General features: G+C 56.9%; 2 protein-coding genes across 8 annotated transcripts in view; both read right to left on the reverse strand.

The window, feature by feature from the left end:
- Positions 1–3: 3 nt before the first annotated feature.
- Positions 4–1,587, reverse strand: OVOL3 (ovo like zinc finger 3). The gene is made up of 3 exons (XM_046681328.1): positions 1,514–1,587; positions 715–916; positions 4–254 (listed from the first exon to the last, which is right to left on the reverse strand). Exons 2-3 carry the CDS (start codon positions 899–901, stop codon positions 49–51), a joined length of 393 nt encoding a protein of 130 aa, XP_046537284.1. The 5' UTR covers positions 902–916; positions 1,514–1,587; the 3' UTR covers positions 4–48.
- A 1,068-nt stretch (positions 1,588–2,655) lies between these two features.
- The window catches only part of WDR62 (WD repeat domain 62), a 46,998-nt gene continuing 27,469 nt past the window's right edge, over positions 2,656–22,184 (reverse strand). For 2 of the 7 annotated variants that reach the window (XM_046681103.1, XM_046681108.1), the window contains exons 14-32: positions 19,642–19,709; positions 19,439–19,560; positions 18,545–18,620; positions 17,652–17,763; positions 17,494–17,557; positions 16,714–16,839; positions 15,524–15,657; positions 13,703–13,755; positions 11,547–11,768; positions 10,152–10,279; positions 9,705–9,808; positions 9,254–9,364; positions 8,847–8,981; positions 8,458–8,569; positions 8,199–8,340; positions 8,064–8,124; positions 7,202–7,882; positions 6,513–6,652; positions 6,076–6,418 (exon numbers count right to left, since the gene is read on the reverse strand). In XM_046681103.1, coding sequence (XP_046537059.1) covers positions 6,155–6,418; positions 6,513–6,652; positions 7,202–7,882; positions 8,064–8,124; positions 8,199–8,340; positions 8,458–8,569; positions 8,847–8,981; positions 9,254–9,364; positions 9,705–9,808; positions 10,152–10,279; positions 11,547–11,768; positions 13,703–13,755; positions 15,524–15,657; positions 16,714–16,839; positions 17,494–17,557; positions 17,652–17,763; positions 18,545–18,620; positions 19,439–19,560; positions 19,642–19,709 — 2,855 coding nt within the window. In that variant the 3' untranslated portion in view covers positions 6,076–6,154. Of the gene's footprint in view, positions 3,502–6,075; positions 6,419–6,512; positions 6,653–7,201; positions 7,883–8,063; positions 8,125–8,198; positions 8,341–8,457; positions 8,570–8,846; positions 8,982–9,253; positions 9,365–9,704; positions 9,809–10,151; positions 10,280–11,546; positions 11,769–13,702; positions 13,756–15,523; positions 15,658–16,713; positions 16,840–17,493; positions 17,558–17,651; positions 17,764–18,544; positions 18,621–19,438; positions 19,561–19,641; positions 19,710–22,184 lie in introns of those variants that run through there. The other 5 variants (XM_046681104.1, XM_046681105.1, XM_046681106.1 and 2 more) reach the window with 5 other exon arrangements.

The following is a 22,184-nucleotide window of genomic DNA, read 5'->3' on the forward strand; positions in this document are numbered from 1 at the left end:
GTTTCCTGTGTTTATTTGCCTGTTGTGGGTGGACGCGGGTGCACAGTGTCAGGCGCGGTGCAGGGCGCGGTGCTGCGCGTAGGCGTCGGGCCGCGAGCTGGTGAAGCCGCAGTCCTCGCACACGTGCAGCTTCTCGCGGCGCTCGCGGTAGGCGTAGCTGGCCGGCTGCCCGTGCACCTTGGCGAGATGCGCTTCCAGCGAGCAGCGCTGCGTAAATGCTTTCCCGCAAGCTCCGCAGCGGAATGGCCGGATCCCTGCGCAGGTGGGTCCGAAGGGGAGAGGACAGACAGGGTAATGGCCTCCAGACCAAAGCCATCTTGCCCTACGTGAGCACGCCGCCGTTCGCCAGACTCCTCCGTCAGGTCCCACCATCTGCCACCTCTTCCCAGCACAAACATGGGCCAGACACCTGTATCCCTACCCTCTTCACCAGGAGGTTCCTTCCTCTGCACCCTTCCATCCGGGACCTGCATCCCTTCACCAGTATTCGTCTTCAATCTACACCCCTTGCCAGGCCCCACCCTAGTGCCACCTTACACCCACCTGCCCACCTGCTGGGATCTAAGGTACACGGTGTTCAAGCCTGCAGACGGCTAAGTCTCTGCCCCACAAACAGGAAACTCCACATCCCTGGTGCCTTCTGGCGCCTCCCTCCATTTCGTTCCGTCCCCGTCTGGGGCCCAGCAGCTCCTCCCTGTTCCTACCACTGCTCACCGGTGTGAGTCCTCATGTGGCGCTTGAGGTCAAAGGCGTCGTGAAAGCCCTTGCCACAACAGCGGCACACGTGGCGGCGCGCGGGGCTGTGGCACTTGAGGTGCCGCGTCAGCATGCGTCGCAACGGGAAAGCCTTGGGGCAGAGCGGACAGCCAAGTGTCCCAGGGCCCCTGGCAGTGGCGGCCATACTGCCCTGTGTGGGCTGTGGGAGGGATGTGGGAGTTAGACCCCTGGCTGGAACAAACGGAGTGCCTAGACTGGGGAACCCAGGAGGTCTGGGAAGGCCAGAGACTGCTACTTGTGCTAATTTCTGTCTTACTCTTTCAAAACACCAGTTGCCTGGAACAGTTCCTGGCGCTCAAATACTGAGTTAATCTTGGCATATTTACATTCCACCCGTGCTTTCCTTCTTCCAGTGCATGCCTAGCTGAATAGCCCCTCCGGGAGGCCCCAATCTCCTCCCCCATCCCGCTCCTGTCACCTTGTCTGATCCTCTGGCATAAAGCAAACCAACCTCCACTTGGCTTAAGTCTTGGTCTGCCCCACTGGACAGAGAGATCCCTGAGGGCAGGGGCTGTGGCTGCCTACCCTGGGGACATGGAGCTTGGGATGAGGCCTAACAGGGAGCTCACTACTGAGAAAGTCAAGGCATTCCCAGCAGAGAGAACCATGGGTGGAAAGGTCCCAAAGCTGGAGGGGCTGGAGGGTGAGGGGAATAGGGGGCACTCAGGTTCTGTAGAGGCTGACAGCGGGGAGGGGTGAAACTGAGCGGGGTCTTGTGGGCCAGCAGCACACTCACCGCCACCCAGGGGTCCCCGTGGCTGGAAGGCTGGGGTGCCGGTGGCCCCCCCAGGCTGCTGCAGTCTGAGGAGAGAAGCCAGACAGTGAGGCTTTGTGTCTCCCCGCCCCTCACCTCCAGGCCCAGGGAGGGGCCCACCTGGGACATAGGCGTCTCCCCGGAGCTGGTCAGGCAGGTGGCCCCAGTTGGGTGGCTGTGGACGCCGGCTCCTGACCAGGAAAGCACGAGGCATCACCTCCGGGAATGGGGAGATGGCTCCACACACTCACACGGGCTGCTCCTCTGCCTGCTGTCGGGCCTCAGCCCGGGTCTGACTATCCCAGGTGGGAAGGGAGGGGAAGCCATGGAGGAGCCTCCTTCTCTCCATGCAAATTTCCTGACAGGCCAGGGAGCAGACTTGGCTGGCTCCAGTTACCTCTGCCTCCGGGTCCGCTGTTCCTCCCTCTTGTCCAACGCTGCGTTTCTGAGGGCACTCTCCAGCCTCCAGGGGCACACAAGTGCTAGGACCCCCAAGGAGATCGAGAAAGGGTGAAACAGGAGCCTAGGGGGCTTTAGGGGGTGAAGACAGGAAACAAAGAGCCCAGGGGGACTGAGTGTCTGCCCATGGTACCAGCAGGGCCAAGGGCCTGAGAGTCTGTTTGCCAGGCAAATCAGTCACCACCAGATGTCCAACAGCTGCTTGGGTATTCAAATCACAGCAGCTGTCTGAGGAAGCAGGGGAGGGGGCAGCTGTGATTGCCTTGCTCCAGAGCACGGAGGGACGCAGGGTCCTATAGGTAAGGGCAAAGTGAGGATCCAGGCTGTGCGTCCATCTCTCTGCTCCTCAGATGCCCAGGGCTGACTTCAGCCAGAAGCACTGTTCAGGTGTACTGGGCATTAGAATCCTGGTTTGTTAATAGTTCAGCTCGTAGTGACTGCCTGGGACACCACTCCTCCACTCTCCCACAGTCCAGGAATTAAACAGTGTCACCTGACCCAGCCAGGGCTCCTCAGACCCTACCCTAGCACGCTGGCCAGGCTGTGTTCTAGATTGGTCATTGTCTGACCTCTTAACCAGGGGTCAAGGATTTTGAATACTCCTCACGCAGTTACTTTCATTTATTCCCCCAATCATTTTCTGAGCTCCAGCTACAGACCAGGCCTGGCTCGGCACTGAAAATGAACACACAATTTAGTCCATGGGAGACTCACACTGATAGCTCGGATGACCAAGGCTAGGATGGGGGAAGCACAGGCAGAGAGCCAAGCAGCGATGGGGAAAACCCAGGGTGCTCGGGGGGCCTGGAAGAGGCTCCCGATCCAGCCTGAGGGTTCAGGGATGACTTCCGGGGTATGAGCCCTGAAGGAAGAGGAGGTTTCAGGTGGAAGGGGAGGGTGTTCCTGGCAGAGGGGACAGTCTATACAAAGGCTTGGTGCTGAGAGAAGCAATATTTCTTCATTTATTCGCACTCCCTGAGACTCAGTCCTGCTGACTCCCTTGAGGAGGCAAGGGGGCCAGTGCTGAGAGTCTGCCAGCCCAGGGCTTTGCCGCTTCACCTCTGCAGGACCTGGGCAAGTCACTTCTTACTGAGCCTAAATTTCTTCATCTGGACAATGGGACCGATGAGTCCCCCTAGTGCCGGTTTGTGTTGAAGATCTATGTAGATAATGTCAGGAGAATGCTTAGCATGGGGTCCAGCATGCGGCCAGGGGGTTGTTTGGAACTCTTGAGAGGCAGGGTGGCCAGGCAGGCATCTGTAAAGTGCGGTTTGAGGTGTCTCCATCTCACAGCTGTTGGATTGCATGCAGCCATGACTGGAGGGCCCGGCACAGGTCTGGCAGCCCAGTATCCAGGAGCTGTCAGACGTGGAGTGCACGCGGCCTCCTTCAGTTGCATAGAATGAGCTGGCAAATGGGTTAGGGGGAGCCATTTTCTGTTTCTTCTCAGGTGCCCAGTTCTCCATACTCCCGACACCATGTCTCTTGAGCAACTTGTTCCTGTGTTGTAGCTGAAAACGCATTAGGGAAAAATCTAAGGCTGGAGATCTTCATTTGCCCCCAGCCACCCTTTCTGTCCTGTTCTGCCCTGCTCCGTGTCCTGGGAGGCTGACCTGGGTGGACAGCATCATCTGGGCTCCCACGCCCTCTGGCTTCCAGCAGGGTTTGGACAATGGGGAGCCCCACAGAAGATGGGAGAGGGGATCCCCCCAACTCCCTCCCCATGGGCTTGGCAGGAGCACAGCTCCCCTCAGGGCAGCCCTCTCTCCAGGATTTGCTCTTTGGGATTCCACTATGCACCCTTGTGCCTTGAGGCCTGGAGGTGACAGCTTTCCTCTGGTACTAGTCCGGATTTGGTACCTGCCTTTGGGTGCCCTATTCCCTATCTTTTCCTCTGCAAATGCTCCCTTCCCTAAACTCTCTGTCAACTGTCCCACTTGAGCATGCTGTCCTCTTCCTGCCAGGCCCCTGTTGATGGATGGCCCGCACACACGTTCATCAGCAGTGGTTTCTTAACCAGCTGGTTTGTCCGAGGAGAGAAGTCTGGTGCTTCCATGGATGAAGAGCTTGGCACTAGGAAGTGGAGAGTGGCAGACACACTGGGTCCTAACTACCAGCCACCTTTTGTGCTGAGAACCCTATTTTGTTTGAGCAGCAACATGCCCAGGACAAGAGGGCAGTTTCAAGCAAACCAAAGCCATCACCATTCCTGTGGCCTGCCACTGATCGGAAAGGGGAGGCACTTGGGAAGGCTTGCAGCTTTTTCCCACTTCCCTGGCAGCTGCCCCGCTTTGTGCCTTTGCTCCTAGTTGGGTGAGGATGTATTGCTGGGTGCTATGGCAGCCATGTTGCAACTGTGAGGGCCTAAGCTGGAATGTGAAAGTCAGACTCACAGAGAGTGACAGAGCAGGAACATAATCAAGATAACAATTATCCCTACAGCTTGGGCCCCCATAAGCCAGGTGTTTGCTACTTGGAGTTGCAGGCTTAACTATGATACAGAGTGGGAGGATGGGTTAATTCCATGAGGGACAGAGGTCCAGGATGGTCCCCTGGGTGTCCAGGAGCCTGGACACCAAATCTTGCCTCAGGGATCCTAGGTGACTACAACCAAGCTAGGCAAGGGCAGGGAGAGTGGGTCTCTAGTCTTGCGGGGTGACCCGTGGGCCTGGGCAGGGAGCCTCCTCGCAGAGGTGCAGCCCACCTATGAGTCCTGGAGCACCTGGGCTCCCTGAGCAGAGAGAGGGAGTCTTAAGAAATAAACGATACTGGAGCTCCCCAAACCCCCAAATCAGGCATTTTATTTAGGAAAAAAAATCATGTTGTGAATGTTTCTTGGACTTAAATGTCATGAAGGAACAGGGCCCTCCCACCTGCTCTCCTCACCTCTTCCCCCAGCTCACCCCATTCCAGCCATCCCGGCTTTGTTGCTATTCTTTACCCATACCTGTGATCCCCATGGGGTCTTTGCACGGGCTGTTCTGTCTGCCTGGATGTGTCCCCAAGATGTCCACATGGCCTGTGCCCTCTATCAAGCCTCGGCTCAAATGTCACCTCAGAAAGGCCTTCTCTGACTCTTCTTCGGCCACACAGTGACTTCCCTCAGCTCACCTACAGCTGTTAGTAACTGTTTTCATTCCTGGGTGTACTGCTCTCTAGGAGGTGAAGGCCACAGGGGAAGACGCCTTGCCTGTGCTCTTTCTCACCCCACCTCTAGAGGGGAGGACAGTGACAGGCACCCGTGGGCTGGCAGGGTTTCTGAACGACTGCATGATTGGTTCTGGTGTGTCAGTGTTTCCAGAGGCAGCAGACCATGTCCTCATGTCACCAAGGAAGCCTAGGTTTAAGTCTCAGCTCTCTGGGACTCTGGGCAACACAGTGGACTTCTCTGAGCCTCTTTCTGGTGGGCCACGATCACAGAGTAGAGAGGAACTCACAGGCAAGTGTGGGTTCAGGCCACAACAGGCTACATGGTGGGACTGTGCTTTAGGAGACAGCCCTGCCCCTGCTGGCTTCCGTTTTATAGAGACTTGGGACAGTGGGGGCTTTGGTGGTCACAAGAGTGGCCTTCTTAGCAGACACACCATATGGCTAGATGCCTGCTGCCTGGGGAAGCTGGTACCAGTGCTGGGAGCTCATGGGATGCTGAAGCTGAACACAATCCTCCTGCTGGGGAAGGAATTACGGATCCCAGCTGCTGGGTGGCCTGGGCAGGCTGCCCAGATTGTCCAGTGGGTGACCTGTTTGTCTCTTCTCAATTTCCCCTGCTGCAGATGGTAACAAAAACCTGGACCTCATAGGATCCACATGGGCCCCACTAGGCATGGACCACCCGTGACCCCACAGCAGCTCACTGGGCTGGGGATAGGCGATGTGGCAGCCAGGCACTGGGATCATCATTACTGCAGTTCCCAGATTTCTTGGGAATGCTGGCCCATTGACGGCGTCCTGGAACAGGGACTGGCATCAAGCATCTGTGAGTTCCCCAGGCTGGTCCACCAGAGCATTGCTCTCCACCCTCCCTCCCCGCCTACACCTGAAGGGGGCTTTGTGGATGCGCCAGGAAAAGGAGCAGGAACCACTCCTTCAAGCTGTCAGTTTATTGGATTAAAATACCTCTCTCTTCAGAAGCAGCAGGGCTGCGGTGGAGGGGGCTGCTGGCCCTCAGTCCCCCCGGGCCTTCCTCCGCACAGCCTGTACCAGCAGCTCCGAGTAGTGTTCCAGCAGGGCGTGCAAATCGGGGCTGGCAAGGGGGCACAATGTAGGAGGGGAAGGGGGCCCTGGGCTGGGCAGGGCCTGGTCTGGGGCCACATCAGTTCCAAGCAGCCAGTCGTTGGCCTCTAACTGGCAGTGGATCCAGTGGAAGGTGGAGGCCAGCTCAGTCCGTGCCTGCCGCTGCTCAGCGCTCACCTGGTCACTGGAGACCACCTGCAAGAGGTGCCAACCTTGTTGGGGCCACCCAGGCCAGGCAGTCCCAGGGAGCCCCCTCGGCCCTTTCCCTGGACCCTGGGGCTTGGCTCACCAGGTGGTAAAGGTCCAGAGCTTCCTGGAAGGTAGTCTGCAGTCTGTGCACAATGGTCTCCACACTGCTCAGCTCAAGGGGAGCCGGCATCCCAGGCTCCCCCCACCGTCTGGGGCTGCCCTGCAGTAGACTGGGCGCATCTGGGAGCAGAGGGAGGGAACGAGAAAGACACCGCTACTTCCCAGCTGGTCTGAGAGAGGCCAGGCTAGCTGGGCAGATCCTGAGTGTTGTCACTCTGCCTCAAACACTCCCCAGTCCCCAAGGCTCCCTTCCCGCCCCTCCTGCAGGCCTCTGCTCGATGCCGTCTTCTCCCCAAAGCCTTTTCTCATCATCCTGTCTAAACTGTAACCACTGCCCCCACCCCTCACTCCCTAAACCAGCTCTTGCATTTCTCTCCTGAGTGCTTGTCAGTGGGTGACATACTTAGCACTTTCCTTATAGATTTAGTCTGGGCATCTCCCCCAGTTAAGGTGTCAATTCTCTGTAGTCTTGTTGACCACCATGTCCCATGCCCCCAGGGCCTAGAACAAAGGCCAACACGTACACAGTGGTCACTGAATATTTCAGTAAATGAACGAATAGATGGAGCAGCCCCTGTGGCCAGGTCAAGTGCCTGCTTTTGGAGCTGAGTCAGCTGTTACAGGGGGTGAGCTAAGGGGACAATCCCTTATCCTGAGGGTGGTACTCACCAGGAGTGGGCTCCAGGAGGGAGGTGATGTTGCCAGGGGCCCCAGGACTGGCCTCTGGAAGCGGGGGCTTGTTGGGGTGGGCAGGGGTGTTGAGGGGCTCAGGGGCTGGAAGCCTTGGGAGAAAGGCGGAGTTGTGGAGCCTCAGGGTGCTCCCATCCATGGGGCTATGGGCCAGGAAGCTGGCTGTTGCGGCCATGACATCAGGCTGGGTGGCTACAGGTTCCTGGGACCAGACGCACGTGGTAGGAGGCTCCAGCAGGGGTGGGGGCAGCAAGAGCTCATCACAGATGTTCGACAGGGTCAGTTTCAGGCTGGCTCGGGCCTCATGGTTGCCCCAGGAGGGCAGGGCAGGCTCTTGGGCCTTGCTGTCAGAACTGGGTGCTGCTGTGCTGACAGCCTGGAGATCCTGGCCCAGGGAGGCCAGCTCCCCCATGGACGAGGGTCTGCAGAGGGGTCTGGGCAGCTCAGCCAGGACAGGGCTCTCCCTGTCCTCGAGAGAGATGCTACGTGACATCTTGGCACGGGAGCTGGCAGTGGTCTGCAGGTAGGAGCGGGTGGAGGGGGTGCAGACCTCCTGAGCCAGGCCTGGAGTGGGTAGGGCTGTGGGCGTCAGAGGCTTCCTGTCTGTGGGCAGCACTGAGGAGGAGGGGACACATGGTGGCAGGCCTGTGAGGCAGGGGGCTGTAAAGGAAGCAGCTGGCTCACTCTCACACCAGCCACAGAGCCGATGGGCAGGGCCTCACCCCAGGGTGGCTGCAGGGTCTGAGTGGCCCCTGCCGATCCCCACCCATAGTTCAGCTGGGCCCCCAGGGCCATCTGCTGACAAGCCCAGGGCTGTTCCTGAGGGAGCGGGGACACTCACTCAGTGGGCACCAGGCCTCCAGGGGCTCGAGGGGCTCCTCAGCCATCCCCACAGAGAGAACCTGCAAGCACAGCCCTGCGGTGAGGACATGGCCTCCCAGCCCTGTGCCCCAAGGGAGGCGGCCCCAGTACTCACACTGGTCCTGCCCGGGGAGGTGCAACCAGCATCCACTCTTGGGGGCTCTGCTCTGGGCTGGCTCCCTCTGAAGTCTGACTGTTTGACCTCTGGGGGCTTCCCAAGGTGCAGGGGCAGCTGGGGAGGGCAGGTGTGGGTGAACCTGTGGGGAGACCAGTGGTTGTGGCTGCCCTGGGGGTGTCTGAGGGGACCCAGCCCCGCCCAGGGGGACGCAGATGCTGGAAGGAGGGTGGGGGTTCACTGGGTCACCAGCTCCTACCTGGATGTGTTCTGGAGGCGGGAGAGGAACTGGGCCGAGATGCTCAGCCGGGGATTGAAGTAGTCCTCAGCCTCAGAGGCCTGCACGTCCCTCAGGGATCCGTGGAAGAGCTCTAGGGGCAGATGCCGAGGGAGCCCTCAGAATCCCTCCAGCCAGCCAGCCCTGGGCCCGGGCAGGGAGCTCCTCAGAAAGCCCATCGCCAGACACCACACACACCTCAGGAGCAAACGGCGCAGGGAGAGGAAACTGCCGCTCAGTCCTTAGAGAACACGGGTCCCCTCCCACCACGCTCACCAGCCCGGCCAGGGAAGCCCTGCCCAGAGACGCCCACACTGTGCCCAGCTCTGATGGCCCGCCCAGGCGTGGCTCAGAGAGGGGCAGGGCCCTACCCTCAGGGGGGGCGTCAGTAAGTGTCTCGAAGTGGTGGCGGAGGAATTTCTCCTGCTCAGGGGTCTGGGGCAGGGAGCCGTTGGAAATGCTTGGCACTTCGGGCTGGGACAACTCTTCTGCGGTACCTGGGCATCCTGGGGAGAGGTTGGGGGGGGAGGGCGGGGCGGGCAAGAGAGAACCTTCAACACCATGAGTCATGGCAGACGCCCTGACGGAGATGCCAGACACTTAACACTGGAGGAAGCTGGACGCGCCAGTCACACACCCTGTTGCCACCAGGCCGAGAAGGAAAAGCTAATGGCTCTGTCTTCTAGGCCACTTGAGGCTTGGTGGGCACAACGTGCAGGGCTGATGTGGGGCCCGTGGTTCTGTATCATGCCCACCCCCTAGCCAGGCCCCTGCTTGCCTGGTGTTGGGGGCATTGGCACATCAAATCGAGGGTCTGGGTCCGGCTGTGGAGGGGAGGAGTGGATGGTGGCGAAGCTGCACTCCAAGTCGGCCTCTGACTCCCCTGAGTCTGGAGGAGCAGAGCAGGGGGTCAGGAGCCCCAGGCTGGGCCCTTCCTGGGTGAGTCAGGAAGTGGCTCAGGCTCTCCGGGCTTCAGTTTCCCCATCTGGAGAACAGGGATGATCATACCCGCCTCCCATTTTTCCGGACCAGCAAGGTTACATTTGGAGGAAGTGGCTGAGCTGGGCTCCTGCCAGTGGGCAGCTGGGTTCCAGGATCCTCCGGTAATAGCAGGGAGCCTGTCTACCTCTGTGACAGAATGAGCTTCAGGAAGCTCACCATCAGCGCCCAGAAAGGGGCCTGGCTGGACAAACAGACAACCACAGGGTCCCTGCCTACCCCTCACTCACCCTCCGGTGGGCTCTGATGCTTCAAGCCGATGGAGGGGACCTGGAGGTAGGAGTCGCCTTGCTGGTCTCCGGGCTCCCTCATCCCCTCCTTCGCACAGTCCTCGCTGCAGTGCCCGTGGGGGTGGGCGAGGGAATGAGAACACCCCAGTCACTAAACACCTGGCCCCCAGCCAGGACCCATCGGTACCAGCACCCTACTCTGACTGGGAGTACTGCCTCGCCTCTCCTGCCTCCCCCAGAGGCTCCCTTCACCTCCCCGGGGACCCAGGGAACCTGAGGCTGAGCTGAGGCCGCAGGGCTGGGCTCCTGCGCCATGAGGGCCTCGCTCCCTCTGCCCTACTCCGAGAGGCCCCCTGGGGGGGCGGAGAACAGCTCTTCCAGAGTGTGCCTACCAGCGGAGGCTTCCACTCTCCAACTAAGGCTCCCCTTAGTGCATAGGACACCCACCTGTCTGTCCCTGTGACCGTCACCTCCGCCTCTGGGGAGTAGATGATGAGCTCGCTGGCCTCAGAGGACTCGCTCTGTAGGGGCAGGAAGGAGGGATGCCCACAGCCATCCTCCCGGGGACTCTCGGGCTGTGGGGTGAGGAGAGCACGGCCATCTGGGGCAGCTGTGGCAACCAGGGCCCTCGCAAGCTGCCAGGTGTTCTGCCAACACCGACAGTAGCGACAGTAGCGGTGAGGATGTCGGTGGGGATGGCGGCCCCACTGTGGACGCTCCTGTGAGCCGGGGCCGGGCTGAGAGCTTTGCGCATCATGAGCTCACTGCGTGATCCCCCTGCTCAGTCACTCGCCCCTTGACAGACAAGGAAGATGGATGGCTCCTATCCTCTAAGATTCACTTATATCAAGCTAAGACCCAATGCACGGGGAGAGAGGCCAGGATGCTGGTTACCTCGGTGGCGGGCTGATGGGGAGGGGCACACAGGGGTCTTCCAGGAGGCAGACAATGCTCTACACCTAGACCTGGCTGGTGGTGCACAGGAGTGTACGTCAGTAACAACTCGTTAAGCTGCGTACCTAAGACATGTGCACATAACTGTATGTACATTATGCCACAATACAAAGAAGACTTACACAATAGAAGAGAAAAGAATTTTGTTTGGAAAATAATAGAATAAGAACCAAAGTTATTTCAGCACCTCTAAGGCCTCAGGCTCTGCTCTTGGCCCTGGATTCCTGTAAGAGCCCTCTTAGGACTTTCTTTTTATGACCAGTTTTATAGAAATCTTTTCTTCTTGGTTATCTTTTTGTTTTTGAGGAAGATTGGCCCTGAGCTAACATCTGTTGCCAAACTTCCTCTTTCTTCTTTAGGAAGACTGTCGCTGAGCTAACATCTGTGCCAATGTTCCTCCACTTTATGTGGGATGTCACCACAGCATGGCTTGACAAGCGGTGCTAGGTCTGTGCCTGGGATCTGAACCCGTGAACCAAAGGCTGCCGAAGCAGAGTGCATGAACCTAACCACTACGCCACCGAGCCGGCCCCTGGTTATCTTTTTTAAAGACCATTTTCTGGAAAACTGAAGCCCAGAGAGGTAAGCCTTGCTTCGAGTTACAGTCGGGAAGATGTGGGGCCAGGGCTCCAGCTGTTCAAATGCCCCTCACTCAGGCACAGGCCCGCTCTCAGGTCCAAGCTGTTAACCAGGTGGCCGCCTCCCAGGCTCCTGGTCTGCATGAGGCCCGGGGTGTGCCCTCCTACCCTCCATTATATCATGTAATCCTCCTGCACCCAGCAGTGGGACACTCGGCTTATTTTCAAAACAAGAGCTCTGAGGCCCCAAGGCCTGGGTGAGCATCGTGGTGCAGGGGCTACAGGCCAGGCTGGGACGGACAATGCGTACCTCGCTCAGCAGGCCCGCCGGGCTCTGTGGCTCCACTGTATCCAGAAGGGAGTCCTCCAGGCTCTCAGGCTTCATGGGGGTAAAGTAGCAATCCAGGTCCCGGGCATCCAGGATGGTCTTGAGGGGCTCCTGGTCAGCCCGCTCTGCCCAGCGGCCATGCGGCTGGTAGCTGCGCCTGGCATGGAAGGCTGAGCCATCCACCACATCATCGTCATCTCCTAGCTGAGGGTGACAGGGGACGATCAGGCCGCCAGCTGAGTGCTCACCCCCTCCAATGGGGGCCAGGGACACTGCATGGACCTCATCCAGGCTCTTGGCTCTGTAAACACCACTCAGGAACACTGTCCAGATGTAGCTCCCCAGCCTGAATCTCGCTCTTAAACTTCAGAAGCGCACATGCAACTGCTTGACCTCCCCACACGGAAGTTCAGTGACATTTCAAAGTGAACATGTTGAAACAACTCCTGACTCTCCCCAGCCGGCTCCTCCTAAGGCCTTCCCTGTCTCGGGTATTCTCTCCAGGCGCTCGGGCCCCGAACCCTGGAGTCACCTTCCTCTCTCTCTGACTCTCCCTCACACTCCACACTGGACTTCTCCAGCAAGTCCTGTCAGCTCTGCCATCCAAGCACATCTAAGATACGGCCACTCTCCTGCCCTGCCTTCCCACCTTGCCTCCTACCAAGACCGCTGCTTGACAGACACTGGAGGGTGGGCATTTGAGAACTCAGGCTGGAGCCAGCCTGCCCAGGGTCGATCCCATGTCCTCTGATTCCTAGCTGTGTGACCCTGGACAAGTCACTCAACTTCTCTGGGCCTTAGTTTCTCTGTCTGCGAAATGGAGACAGGAGAAGCCCCTACCTCAATGAGGATTAAATGAGACGATACATATAAAAGACTTGGAGCCCACACAGAGTAACTGCGCTGTGACTGTCTGCTGAGGGGGATCCCAACTGTAACCTGCACAGATAAGGGGGCGGGGGCTGAGAGAGTGGAGCCAGATGCCCCGGCCTGGTCTGCAGGGGAGGGCACGGCGGGGAGGACTTCCCTGAGTTGCTGATATCTAAGCTTTGATCTGAGGTCTGACGTTGTTCTAGAAATAAACTCTCTAACCTAGAGTTTAGGATTCTGCTGCCAGCTTTGAACCTGCCACCTCCTAGCCTGCCCCTCTCCCAAGTTAACAATCATTCAATCTTAACTTCACCTCGGTCCCTCTCCTTCCCTCACATCCAATTGTTTGGCTCCCTCTTCAAAATCCACGCAGAACCCAACCATTTCCTCCCCCTGGTCCAGCCTCCAACCTCTCCTGCCAGGAGGACACGGCAGTCTCTTCCCCAGCCCCCCTGCGCACTCCTTGGAGTCGGTTGCCCACAGGCAGCCAGAGGGTTAACACCTGAATTGGACCACGGCCTTCCTGGGCTCAGAGCGCCCCCTGTCTCCCTTTCACTCGGTGGAAGAGCTAGGTGGGGAGGACACCAAGGAGTGTCGAGGGACACAGCACAGCCCGCACGGCCCCACACCACCCGGCCCCCGCTGCCTCTGAGCCCCTTCCTCCCACTCTGCCTCTCATTCACCCTCAACCCAGGCACCTGGGCCTCCCTGCACCTCCCTGAACATGCCAAGCACAGTCCTGCCTCAGGGCCTTTGCCCTTGCAGACCCTTCTCTCTGCCTGGAACATTCTCTCCCAGTATCTGCATTTCTCACTTGCTTCAACTCTGCTCAGACATCGTCTTCCCAGTGAGCCCTTTCTGCCTACCCCGACACTGTCACCCCTCCCCTGACACCACTTATTTTCCTTGTCCACTACTTTTTTCCTCCAACGCACTCATCAGCTCCCCAAATACTGTGCAATCTACCTGTTTAATGTGGATTGTGTCCATCTCCCACCCTAGGAAAGGAGCCCGCGAAGGCAAAAATTTTGTCTGCTTTGCTCATTGCCATGTCTAATGGCCAAAACAAGGCCTAGCACAGGATAGGCGTTCTGTGAATACATGTGGCACTAATGAAAGGCTGTCTAAGCTGAGACTGGAAGGGTGACAGAGTTCTCCAGGGAAAGGAGGGCCGTGGAGGGGGTGAAGAATTCCCAGAAGAAACAAGACGATGGAGTTGGGTCCCCTACATGCCAGCCCCAGGAGTCCTGCTCTCTGGGCAGACTCACCAGCCGCTTTGCCCAGAGTGGCAGCTTGCCGTTGGTCAGCAGGCACTGAGGATCTGGAGAGAGACACGGAATCCACAGAAAGAGAATAAACAACCCAGCAGACCTATGGGCACTATACATAAACAGGCAGTTCTCCAAAGGGGTGATTCAGGAACTGCCGGACATCCCAAAGATGCTCGACCTCAGTAACTGTCAGGGAAACGCGAATCTACACAGTGGGATACAATATTTTACCCCAAGACCGACCCAAATTGAAATGCTTCATATAATTGAATGTTGGCAAAAGTGTGGGGGAGTGGAGGGCTTACTTACCCCACTGCGGGTGGGGCAGAAACTGGATTTGGAGAGCCCTTGGGGTTCTCTTTTAAAATAACAAGTGTACTAACCCCAGGCCCCAGCAGGGCCACTCCTTGGCCTCCGTCCTGGAGGAACACTCTCCCGCGCGCCCGAGGGGAGGCCTCCGAGGTCAGCACAGCCTCATTCCCAGTGGTGTAAAGTTAGAAAAAATCTAAACGCCCACCTGGGGCGACTGGACTTAAAGAACTCTACTACGCTGCAGGTTGAGAGAGGGCGGCCTCGGCTTCGCATCCACCAACATACTGGGCGATAAGATACTTGTGAGAGGAAAGAGACGCAGAACAGGATCCGCAGGATAATACACTTGATGGATATAAATCTGACGTTTCTGAGGATACGTACATATGGACGTGAATGTCCAGGAAACGGCCTATAAGGATTCACACTGAACTGACAAAAGTGCCACCCTGGAGAGGACCCTGGGTCAGGTGTAAGGATGGCGAGAAAGAAAACTAGCTTACTCTCTGTCTAATTTTTGCCAAGGCTGAATTCCCATATTGCTGTTGCCTCGCAATCAGCCATCCAGCCAGCCCTGCCTGTTCCCCTTGTCGGCAGAGCCCACCACTCCCACTAAAGGCACCCATGCTAGTCACTGTTCCTAGCCTTCCTCATGGCTGGAGCAATTATGGCCAGTGGACCTGAGAGAAGCCTGCCAGGGGCTTCTGGGAAAGTTTCCTCTCTAAAGGAGATTCCAGGAGAGAACGTCCTCTTCAACCATGTCTCTGATGCCTGGAACTTCAGCAGCCATCTTGCAACTACGAGGGCCAGGTGATATGCAAAGAAATTTACAGAGGGCCTGGCCTTTTATAGTCATTGAGCTACTGCTCTCCCTTTTGCCTGAATGACAGAATCGGTTCTGTCTTCCGGTTCACAGCACCCTGTTTTTCCCTGGGATACTCCCTCACACCCCCTGCTCCTTTGGTCAGGTGGTTTGAGTGGAGCTGACTGTAGCCGCTGCCCACAGGGATGACCAAATGACTCAGGCCTGGCCAAACAGAGCGACTGGCTCAGAAATGGGCACATGACTCATGGCAGGAACAAAAGTCAAAACCCCAGGACTTTGCTTGAGCTACTGTGAAAGAGGTGCTCTCTTCTCTATAGACTTATAGTCTACAGCTGCTGCGGGAATCTTTGCCCGCAGTAAAGGGAGAGTCTGCCTGAGAGCAAAGCCAACATGGAGAAAAGCAGAGCCAAGAGATGGAGAAAAATCGATTTCTTTAACATCACCTGACTACCCAGATCCAGCTATGCCTAAAGCCAATAATCTCAAGTTTTCAGTTACAGGAACCAAAAGATCCTCTTTCCAGCTCAAGCCAACGAGAGTCTGGCTGCTCTTACACTGAGAGTCCCGACTGACATGACTGTTGAGCTTCACTACGTGCCCGGCCCTGGAGACAAAGGAGTGGGCAAAACCCGGCAGCGAGGCCCACACTGACAGAGTTCCAAATAGGGCCCCTTCCCCACCTGGATCCAAGCTCTCCTTGGACGGTGTCTTCAACAACTCTTCAGGTTCACACTCGTCTTCCAGCTCATCCTCCGTCTGTTCTCCAGGGCTTAGGGAGCACGTCTCACTGGGCATGGATACATATGTCTCCTGCCTGAAGCCAGAAATGAGAAGGGTAAGGAGAGAAATAGGTACATGGGGTGGGTGGGCGTGAGCTGCCTGGCCAGGCCTTGGGGTGTGTGAGGTTCCATATGAACATATTCTTGGCTTCTAGTCAAGATGGTGCTGGGAGGTCTCGCCTGCCACACTCACTTCACTAGAAACATATCACCACAATAAACGAGATATAATAAAGGTTGCACTCAAAAAGTAAGACGAATTCTCCAAGAGCCACAGCAATGGGACAGAAGGCAGTGCAGGTAAGGCTGGAGTCCTGAGCTGCTGGAGTCTGTGCTGGGAAGCGGGGGGTAGCAGCGAGATTTTAGCTCCTTTGGAATACAAGAGACTAAAACATGCTTGATACAAGGTCGGCACAGGAGCCAGCACCCCACTGCAGCCCCAGGGTGGGATGTGACCTCAAAACTGAGAGCCACAGGGGGCTACCCGCTGCCCTGGTGCCTAGATTAACACTACCTCCACTACCAGTACGGGACTGGTCGCCCGTTCAAGGCCTGTTCCCCGCGGGGAGGCAACGGCAACTCATCCAGACAGACAGACAGACAGGGACAGCTCCAGGGGCAGAAGAAGAAAAATCCCAAACCTCCTGCTCAAACTGAGACCTCCAAACCCAAATCCCAAATCAAAACCTAGAACGTGAATTCACTCCAAGGAAAACCGGTCTTGTAGCATGAGGACTTTCGAAAAGGATGTTTGGAAGACATAAAGCAATAAGGGAAGCAGTAACTTTGATAGAGACATCTCAGCTCCACTGGAGCCTCCCCCACCCCCTCCGGCCCCCGCGGGCTGGGTCAGGGCTCCTCTGGTCCCCACAGGGCATGGGCTAGCCCTCACAGGTTCTCTGAGCATCTCCGCTTCAAAACCCTTCTCGGGAGTATTCTCGTAACCTTGTACTCAAAGGCCGTCTCCCCCACCAGTGCACGAGGGGCAGGCCCGGGCTGTCTTGGCCATGGCTACCTCCCCAGCGTCACTCCTCCCGAGGCCCAGGGCAGGAAGACCTTCCTCTGGGGGATGGACAGGTGGCTGCCAGGACCTGGGCTGGCTGCTCCACATCCCGTCCTTCGTTTCCTGCCGCTGCTGCTCCCGGCGGTCGATCTCCAGCAAGTGCTGCTTCATGCAGTTGGTGAGCTCCGGGCCCAGGTGCCAGATGAACACGCAGCTGCAGAGGCCAAGGAGAGGTGCAGAAGGGGAGGAACAGTGAATACGGGAGCCGTCGGAGCCTGGAGCCACCCGGGTCACCAAGGCCAAGACCCCATTCTTTGGCCCCTCCCTGAAAACACACCCCATTAGCTTAGTGCCAGGGCTCTGGACCATGTCAGGTTTACACCCTGGATGGGGTCCAGGGCATCCCAGCAAACCAGGGCCTGCTCTGAAGGCCTCAAGACCCACGGAAGGGGCCTGTGAGGAAGGATTGTGGTAAATCAAAGGGAGCGGCTAAAGGGGCTTCCTGAGGCACCAACCACATGCTAAGGACTTTATATATGTCATCTCATTTGATTTTCACCATACATTTTTTCAAGGTAGATGGTGCCATCTCTCTTTTACAGAGGAGCAAACTGACTGGGGCTCAGAGAGGGGAAATGACCTGCTCAAGGTCACAAGTTAATAACTGGCAGATCTGGGATTTGAACTGAGAGGTGGGTATGACACTAATGTGCACACTGTCCAAGGAGAGAGTAAGCTGAAAGCTCAGAAGAGCTCTCTGCACAGGGGGGCTGTGAGCAAGGTGTTCACGTGTTGGAGTCCCACATAGAATATGTCCCACCCACTCGCTGAGGCAGGCAGCCCGGGTCAGCCTCCAGACCTTTCCTACCTGTCTCCAGACACTGTGATCAAGTGACGACAGTCATAGGTGAACTTCATGCTGGTGACGATTTCTGCAAGTAGGGCAGAGAAGCTACGCTGGCCTTCTGAGTCAGAGGCTGGGTGGGAGCGGGTGGGGTGGTGTCCTGAGTAGGGAGGCACACCCACCTGAATGGCCAAACATCTTGGCAATGCACTCGCCCGAGTAAAAGTCGATCACGGAGATGCTTTTGTCAGAGCAGCTTGTGGCCAGGAAGGTGCCTGAGGGGTCCACGTGGACCTGCCGAGAAGAGGACCCACGTGACACTTGGGCTGCCTGCTTCTTCCCTATTGGGAGGCATGGGTCAAATCTCACAGCCACCAACGACTAAGGACCCCTCTCGTGCTGGCCCCTGACACATGGACTTGTGCCAGGCAGCCCTCCTGACACACAACCTGGTAGGGTGGGAACTCCTGCTCCCACTTAGCAGGAGAAGAAGTTAACAAGCACAAGATTGGTGCCGGCAGCAGCCAGGCCCTGGGCTAAGTACTGTACGTGTGTGAACTTACTGCCTCCACAGAACAACCTTATGATGGAGGTTCTTTTTATTTGCATTTTACAGATGATGAACAGGCTTGAGGAGATGACACTTGCCCAAGGTCACAGTCAGCCTGAGGCAGAGCTGTGAGGGGGCCTGACCGTGGAGCCTGAACTCATAACTCCCACAGGCCAGAGGCTCTGAGAAGGTCTCCACCCGTCCTGGATAACACAGGCAGGGGAAAGCCTAGTGAGGGAGCCCAGGCCTCTCTGATTCTTCCTACCACACTTTCTTGTCACTCGAACTGGAAACCACTTATATGTCCCCACTTGGGGAAGGGCTCAGTAGATGGAGGTGGAGCAGTCGGGGCCACCCCCGGCTCCCAAGCGTCCTTGGTCAGCCAGGCCTCAGTGGGTGCCGGCCAGCATGTGACCCTTTGATCGGGTGCCAAGGAGGAGACAGGTCTCAGGTGGCCCATCAGGGCAGCAGACAGGGGGCTCGTGGGGGTGTGTGTGGTTTTCACCCTGGGGCCCAGCTCCTTACCTTCAGCAGGGAGCCTTCGTCACCCTGGGAGCCCTTATAGCACTTCTTCTGCTTCCCGTTCACCGTGTTGTAGACTCTGGGGAGGTGGGGACATCTCATGGCCAACATGACCCTGCCCACTCCCTCCCCCACCCCCTTGTTCTCCGGTTCCAGCCTTACCTGCCACCCTCTTCTCCCCTGGAAGCCCCCTGCCACCTGTTGTCCCCCATCTAATGCCTGGACTGAAACCCCAAATCAGGGAATGAGACCCCCACCTTAGGCTGAGGTTGTGGAGGTTACGTATTGGGGTGTCCACTGAGCTAACGTCTGTCTCTCCCATCACACAGCAGGCCGAGTGCCTGGCTCCCAACAGGAATGAGCAGATGGAAGAGCTGGGGAACCACTGCACATGCTCATTCCTCCACCTCCTCCCCAGTCTCAGAACAGACGTCCCTTCCATCAAGCCCTGCTTGATCCCCAGGTGCGGTCGGGTATCTCCCCGGAGCCCCCTCATCCCAGCCCTGACCACTCCATGCTTTCACCATATGCTCCACTGGACTGTGAGCTCTGGGAAGGCAGGGCCTGGGGCTGCCCTGCTCACTGCTGTGGCTTCCGCACCATCCATCCAACAGGTGCTCAGGGAATGCGGGTGAATAATGGGTTTATGAGCCACATGGGCCCCTCTCAGTTGCCCCGCACAGGCTCCCGGAGGGCCAGAAGGAACCCTCTGCTGACCTGGAGGCTAGGCCTGGGTGAACCCAGCTCCTAAGAAACACTGGCTGGGTCCCTCTACCCCACGCAGCTTCTCAGGGACACAATGAGCAGGAGGAAGAAAGCAGACAGCTCATGAGAAGACAGACCCAACTAGGCCCCATACAGGCCCCACACAGAAACCAGCCCAGGCCACCTCCTCACCTTACATTGCGGTCTTGGCAGGCCACAGCCACATACTTCTGGGTGATGTCAATGTCCATGTCATACAAGGTGGTCTTCTCTGCTACGTGGTGGGTACGGACAAAGTGTAGTCCATCCGAGGCCTGGCAGGGCAGGCAGGTCCTTCAGAGGACACCCTTGACAAGCTCCCCACCTCAACCCACAAAGAGACCATCCCACTCTACCTGCTGGGCACTGCGAAAGTAGATGCTCTTGTCAGCCCCACAGCTGATCATCTGGATGTCTCTGGTGCCTGGCGGAGGAGGAGTGGTGCATTAGAGGGCCACTGCTGGGCCTGACTGGGGTCAGGGACCCTAGCTACGGAACTCCACGGTAAGGGAACTCTGCTGGAGGTAAGGGAGGGCTTCCTGGAGGAGGTGAGGTGGGTGCTGGGTGCAGATAGGACTCTGTAAGATGTGAACTGTGTGTGTGAGGGGGAGCGGATGGAGCAGTGGGCAAGGCAGGCTCTGCAGACCAAGGGCAGATAGGGAAACAAAGGCCAGGGACACAGAAGGGGCACCATGTCTAAACTGAGATTTGGAAAAGTGACTCAGCCAGCAGAGTGGAGGCGGGACCGAAGCAGGGAGGAAGTGAGACAGGCAGACTGCAGGGAGACTCATGCCATCGAGAACAATCACAGCACCCACGCATACTGTGGGCCAGGCCCTGTGCCACACTGCCTTCCTTCCTGACTGCTCACTAGCCACTCCATCGTACAAATCTGAACCAGGGGCTCAGAGCCACACAGTCCTTGTCCCAGGTACGCGGAGAGTCAGGATAGGGCTAGGATTGACCCCGGACATTCTCTGGTTAAACACTGTTCTCTGAGCCCAGACTTCCTCTTCGAGCTTCAGCTTTCTGTCTGTACAATGGGCCTACAACAACCCCTGCCTGTGGAGTTGTGTGAAGGCCTTGGAACAGTGGCTGCCACCTGGTAAGCACTATTAGCGTCCTTGCTTTTCTCCTTCTTTCTTTATAGAATAAAAATAGTAACAACACAAATACCTCACAGAGTTGTGGTGAGGATGAGGAGACAGAACAAATAGAAAACATTGAGAGCCTTGGTACCAAAGATGCTCTTCCTTCCTGACAGCACGTTTGAGAGGGCTGAGCCTGACTACAAGTTAAGATGTTACTCAAGCAGGAGGCACTGGCTCACGGAGGGAGTGAGTGCTGTGTGGGGGAAGTGTGACCTGGGAGGGACTGAGAGGGCCTGCACGTCACTGGTAACGTTATGCTTCTTAACCTGGGGTGGTGAGTCCAAGTATTTTGCAACGTTAGGACCCCGAGCAATCAAAACAGCCACTGGCTATAAACAGTGGGCACGTCTGTCCTAGGTCATACCAACCACCCTGAACCTCGAGGTGGATGTTCACTGTGTCATTCTGTAAACTATATAGAGATATTCTACTCACTTGTTTGGGTATGTGTTTCAGAGAAAACTGTTAAAAGACAGAATCCTTCTTTAGCAGCTTCAGTCAGGTTCTGACCAGCTGGGGTCCAGGTTAGACGGAGTATCAAAGTTTTGAGCATAACTCCCAAAAGAGCCAGCCTGGCCAGAGCAGGGCCCCCAGGAGCCGCATCCTTTTGGACTGGCTAGGGCTCTAATGAAGGCCCGCACCCTTCAGAAGGTGGCCTTAAAGACTGACTCCCGGGCCACCCCCTTGGCCAGGCATCACCTCTCAGTAAAGGTGAGGTGACTGCTGGATTTACTGACTTAGTCTAACAACCTCTCTCCCATGGAGTGGGATGGTCTGAACAGTCTTTTAAGGATGCCTGAGAAGTGTGAGCTGATCAGCCTTTGTTAGGTTTCCATCAGGACCTATCAAACACGGTGAACCTGTCTTTGCCCAGCTCCCTACGACCTTAGCTGGAGAGAGGCAGGCAGAAAGTGGAGAAGACCAAGAGACAGCAATACATTCTCATTCTTCATAGTCAGGAATTTGCATAGAGTACCCAGTACAGGGATGCATTCTCCCCAGGAATAGAGTCCTTTTGAGTATAGTTTTGAACACGTTCTTGGATTCTGATCAGTTAAACTCCACAGGGCCTGCCTCCCCTCCCCGTGGAATCCCTCAGGGACAGGGATCTCCATACTGAATCTTTCCAGAACCGGAGGAATCCCTCTGCCTTCCTGATTGACTGTGGCTTTGGAGAAGGACAGCCTCAGGAAAGAACCAAGGCCCGTACCCATCGGCTTATGAGGTGGTACAGAATGGGTAGGGAAGGAAATAACTGCAGGGCGGAGCAAGATCACCACCCAGCACAGAATTAGCCTCCAGCAATCGTTGCTGTCACCTATTTTTCTGTGAAAGTCATCAGCGCCCATCAGGCCTTCTCACAGGATTGGCACCCTGGTTTCTTTTCGGGGACCAGCACTCGCCTAATGCTAGTCCCCCCTGGATCAGGGGTGGAGGCAGGTGGCACATGAGTCAGACCTGGCCCAAGAGAACACCCCTGAGTTCTGGAACCGATAACCACTCTGGGAATGGCAGGTGCCTCAAGCCAGCACAAGGAAAGTCAGCTCCCAATTTTTGTCAAAATTGATAGAAAGTGGGGGACTCTCTTTCCAGTGGTCGAGTGACAACCAAGATGGTATCCACCAGAGAAAGGCACAGCTGGCAGAGGGAGGGAGTCCTGACAATTTTCAAAAATCAACCTTTGGATCCAGCTGTGCTCATATTCAGAGTTCGCTTCTCCCTTTTTTGTTTAAAGGAGTTTTTGCTGT

This window comes from Equus quagga, chromosome 13 (assembly GCF_021613505.1).
Source record: "Equus quagga isolate Etosha38 chromosome 13, UCLA_HA_Equagga_1.0, whole genome shotgun sequence".
Lineage (NCBI taxonomy): Eukaryota > Metazoa > Chordata > Mammalia > Perissodactyla > Equidae > Equus > Equus quagga.

Bases quoted from the DNA above. Each gene is read 5' to 3' on its own strand.
- OVOL3 (XM_046681328.1), bottom strand. From the start codon at position 901: ATGGCCGCCACTGCCAGGGGCCCTGGGACACTTGGCTGTCCGCTCTGC. The intron at 255-714 runs GTGAGCAGTGGT...CCACCTGCGCAG, and splicing joins CCACATGAGGACTCACACCG to GGATCCGGCCATTCCGCTGC.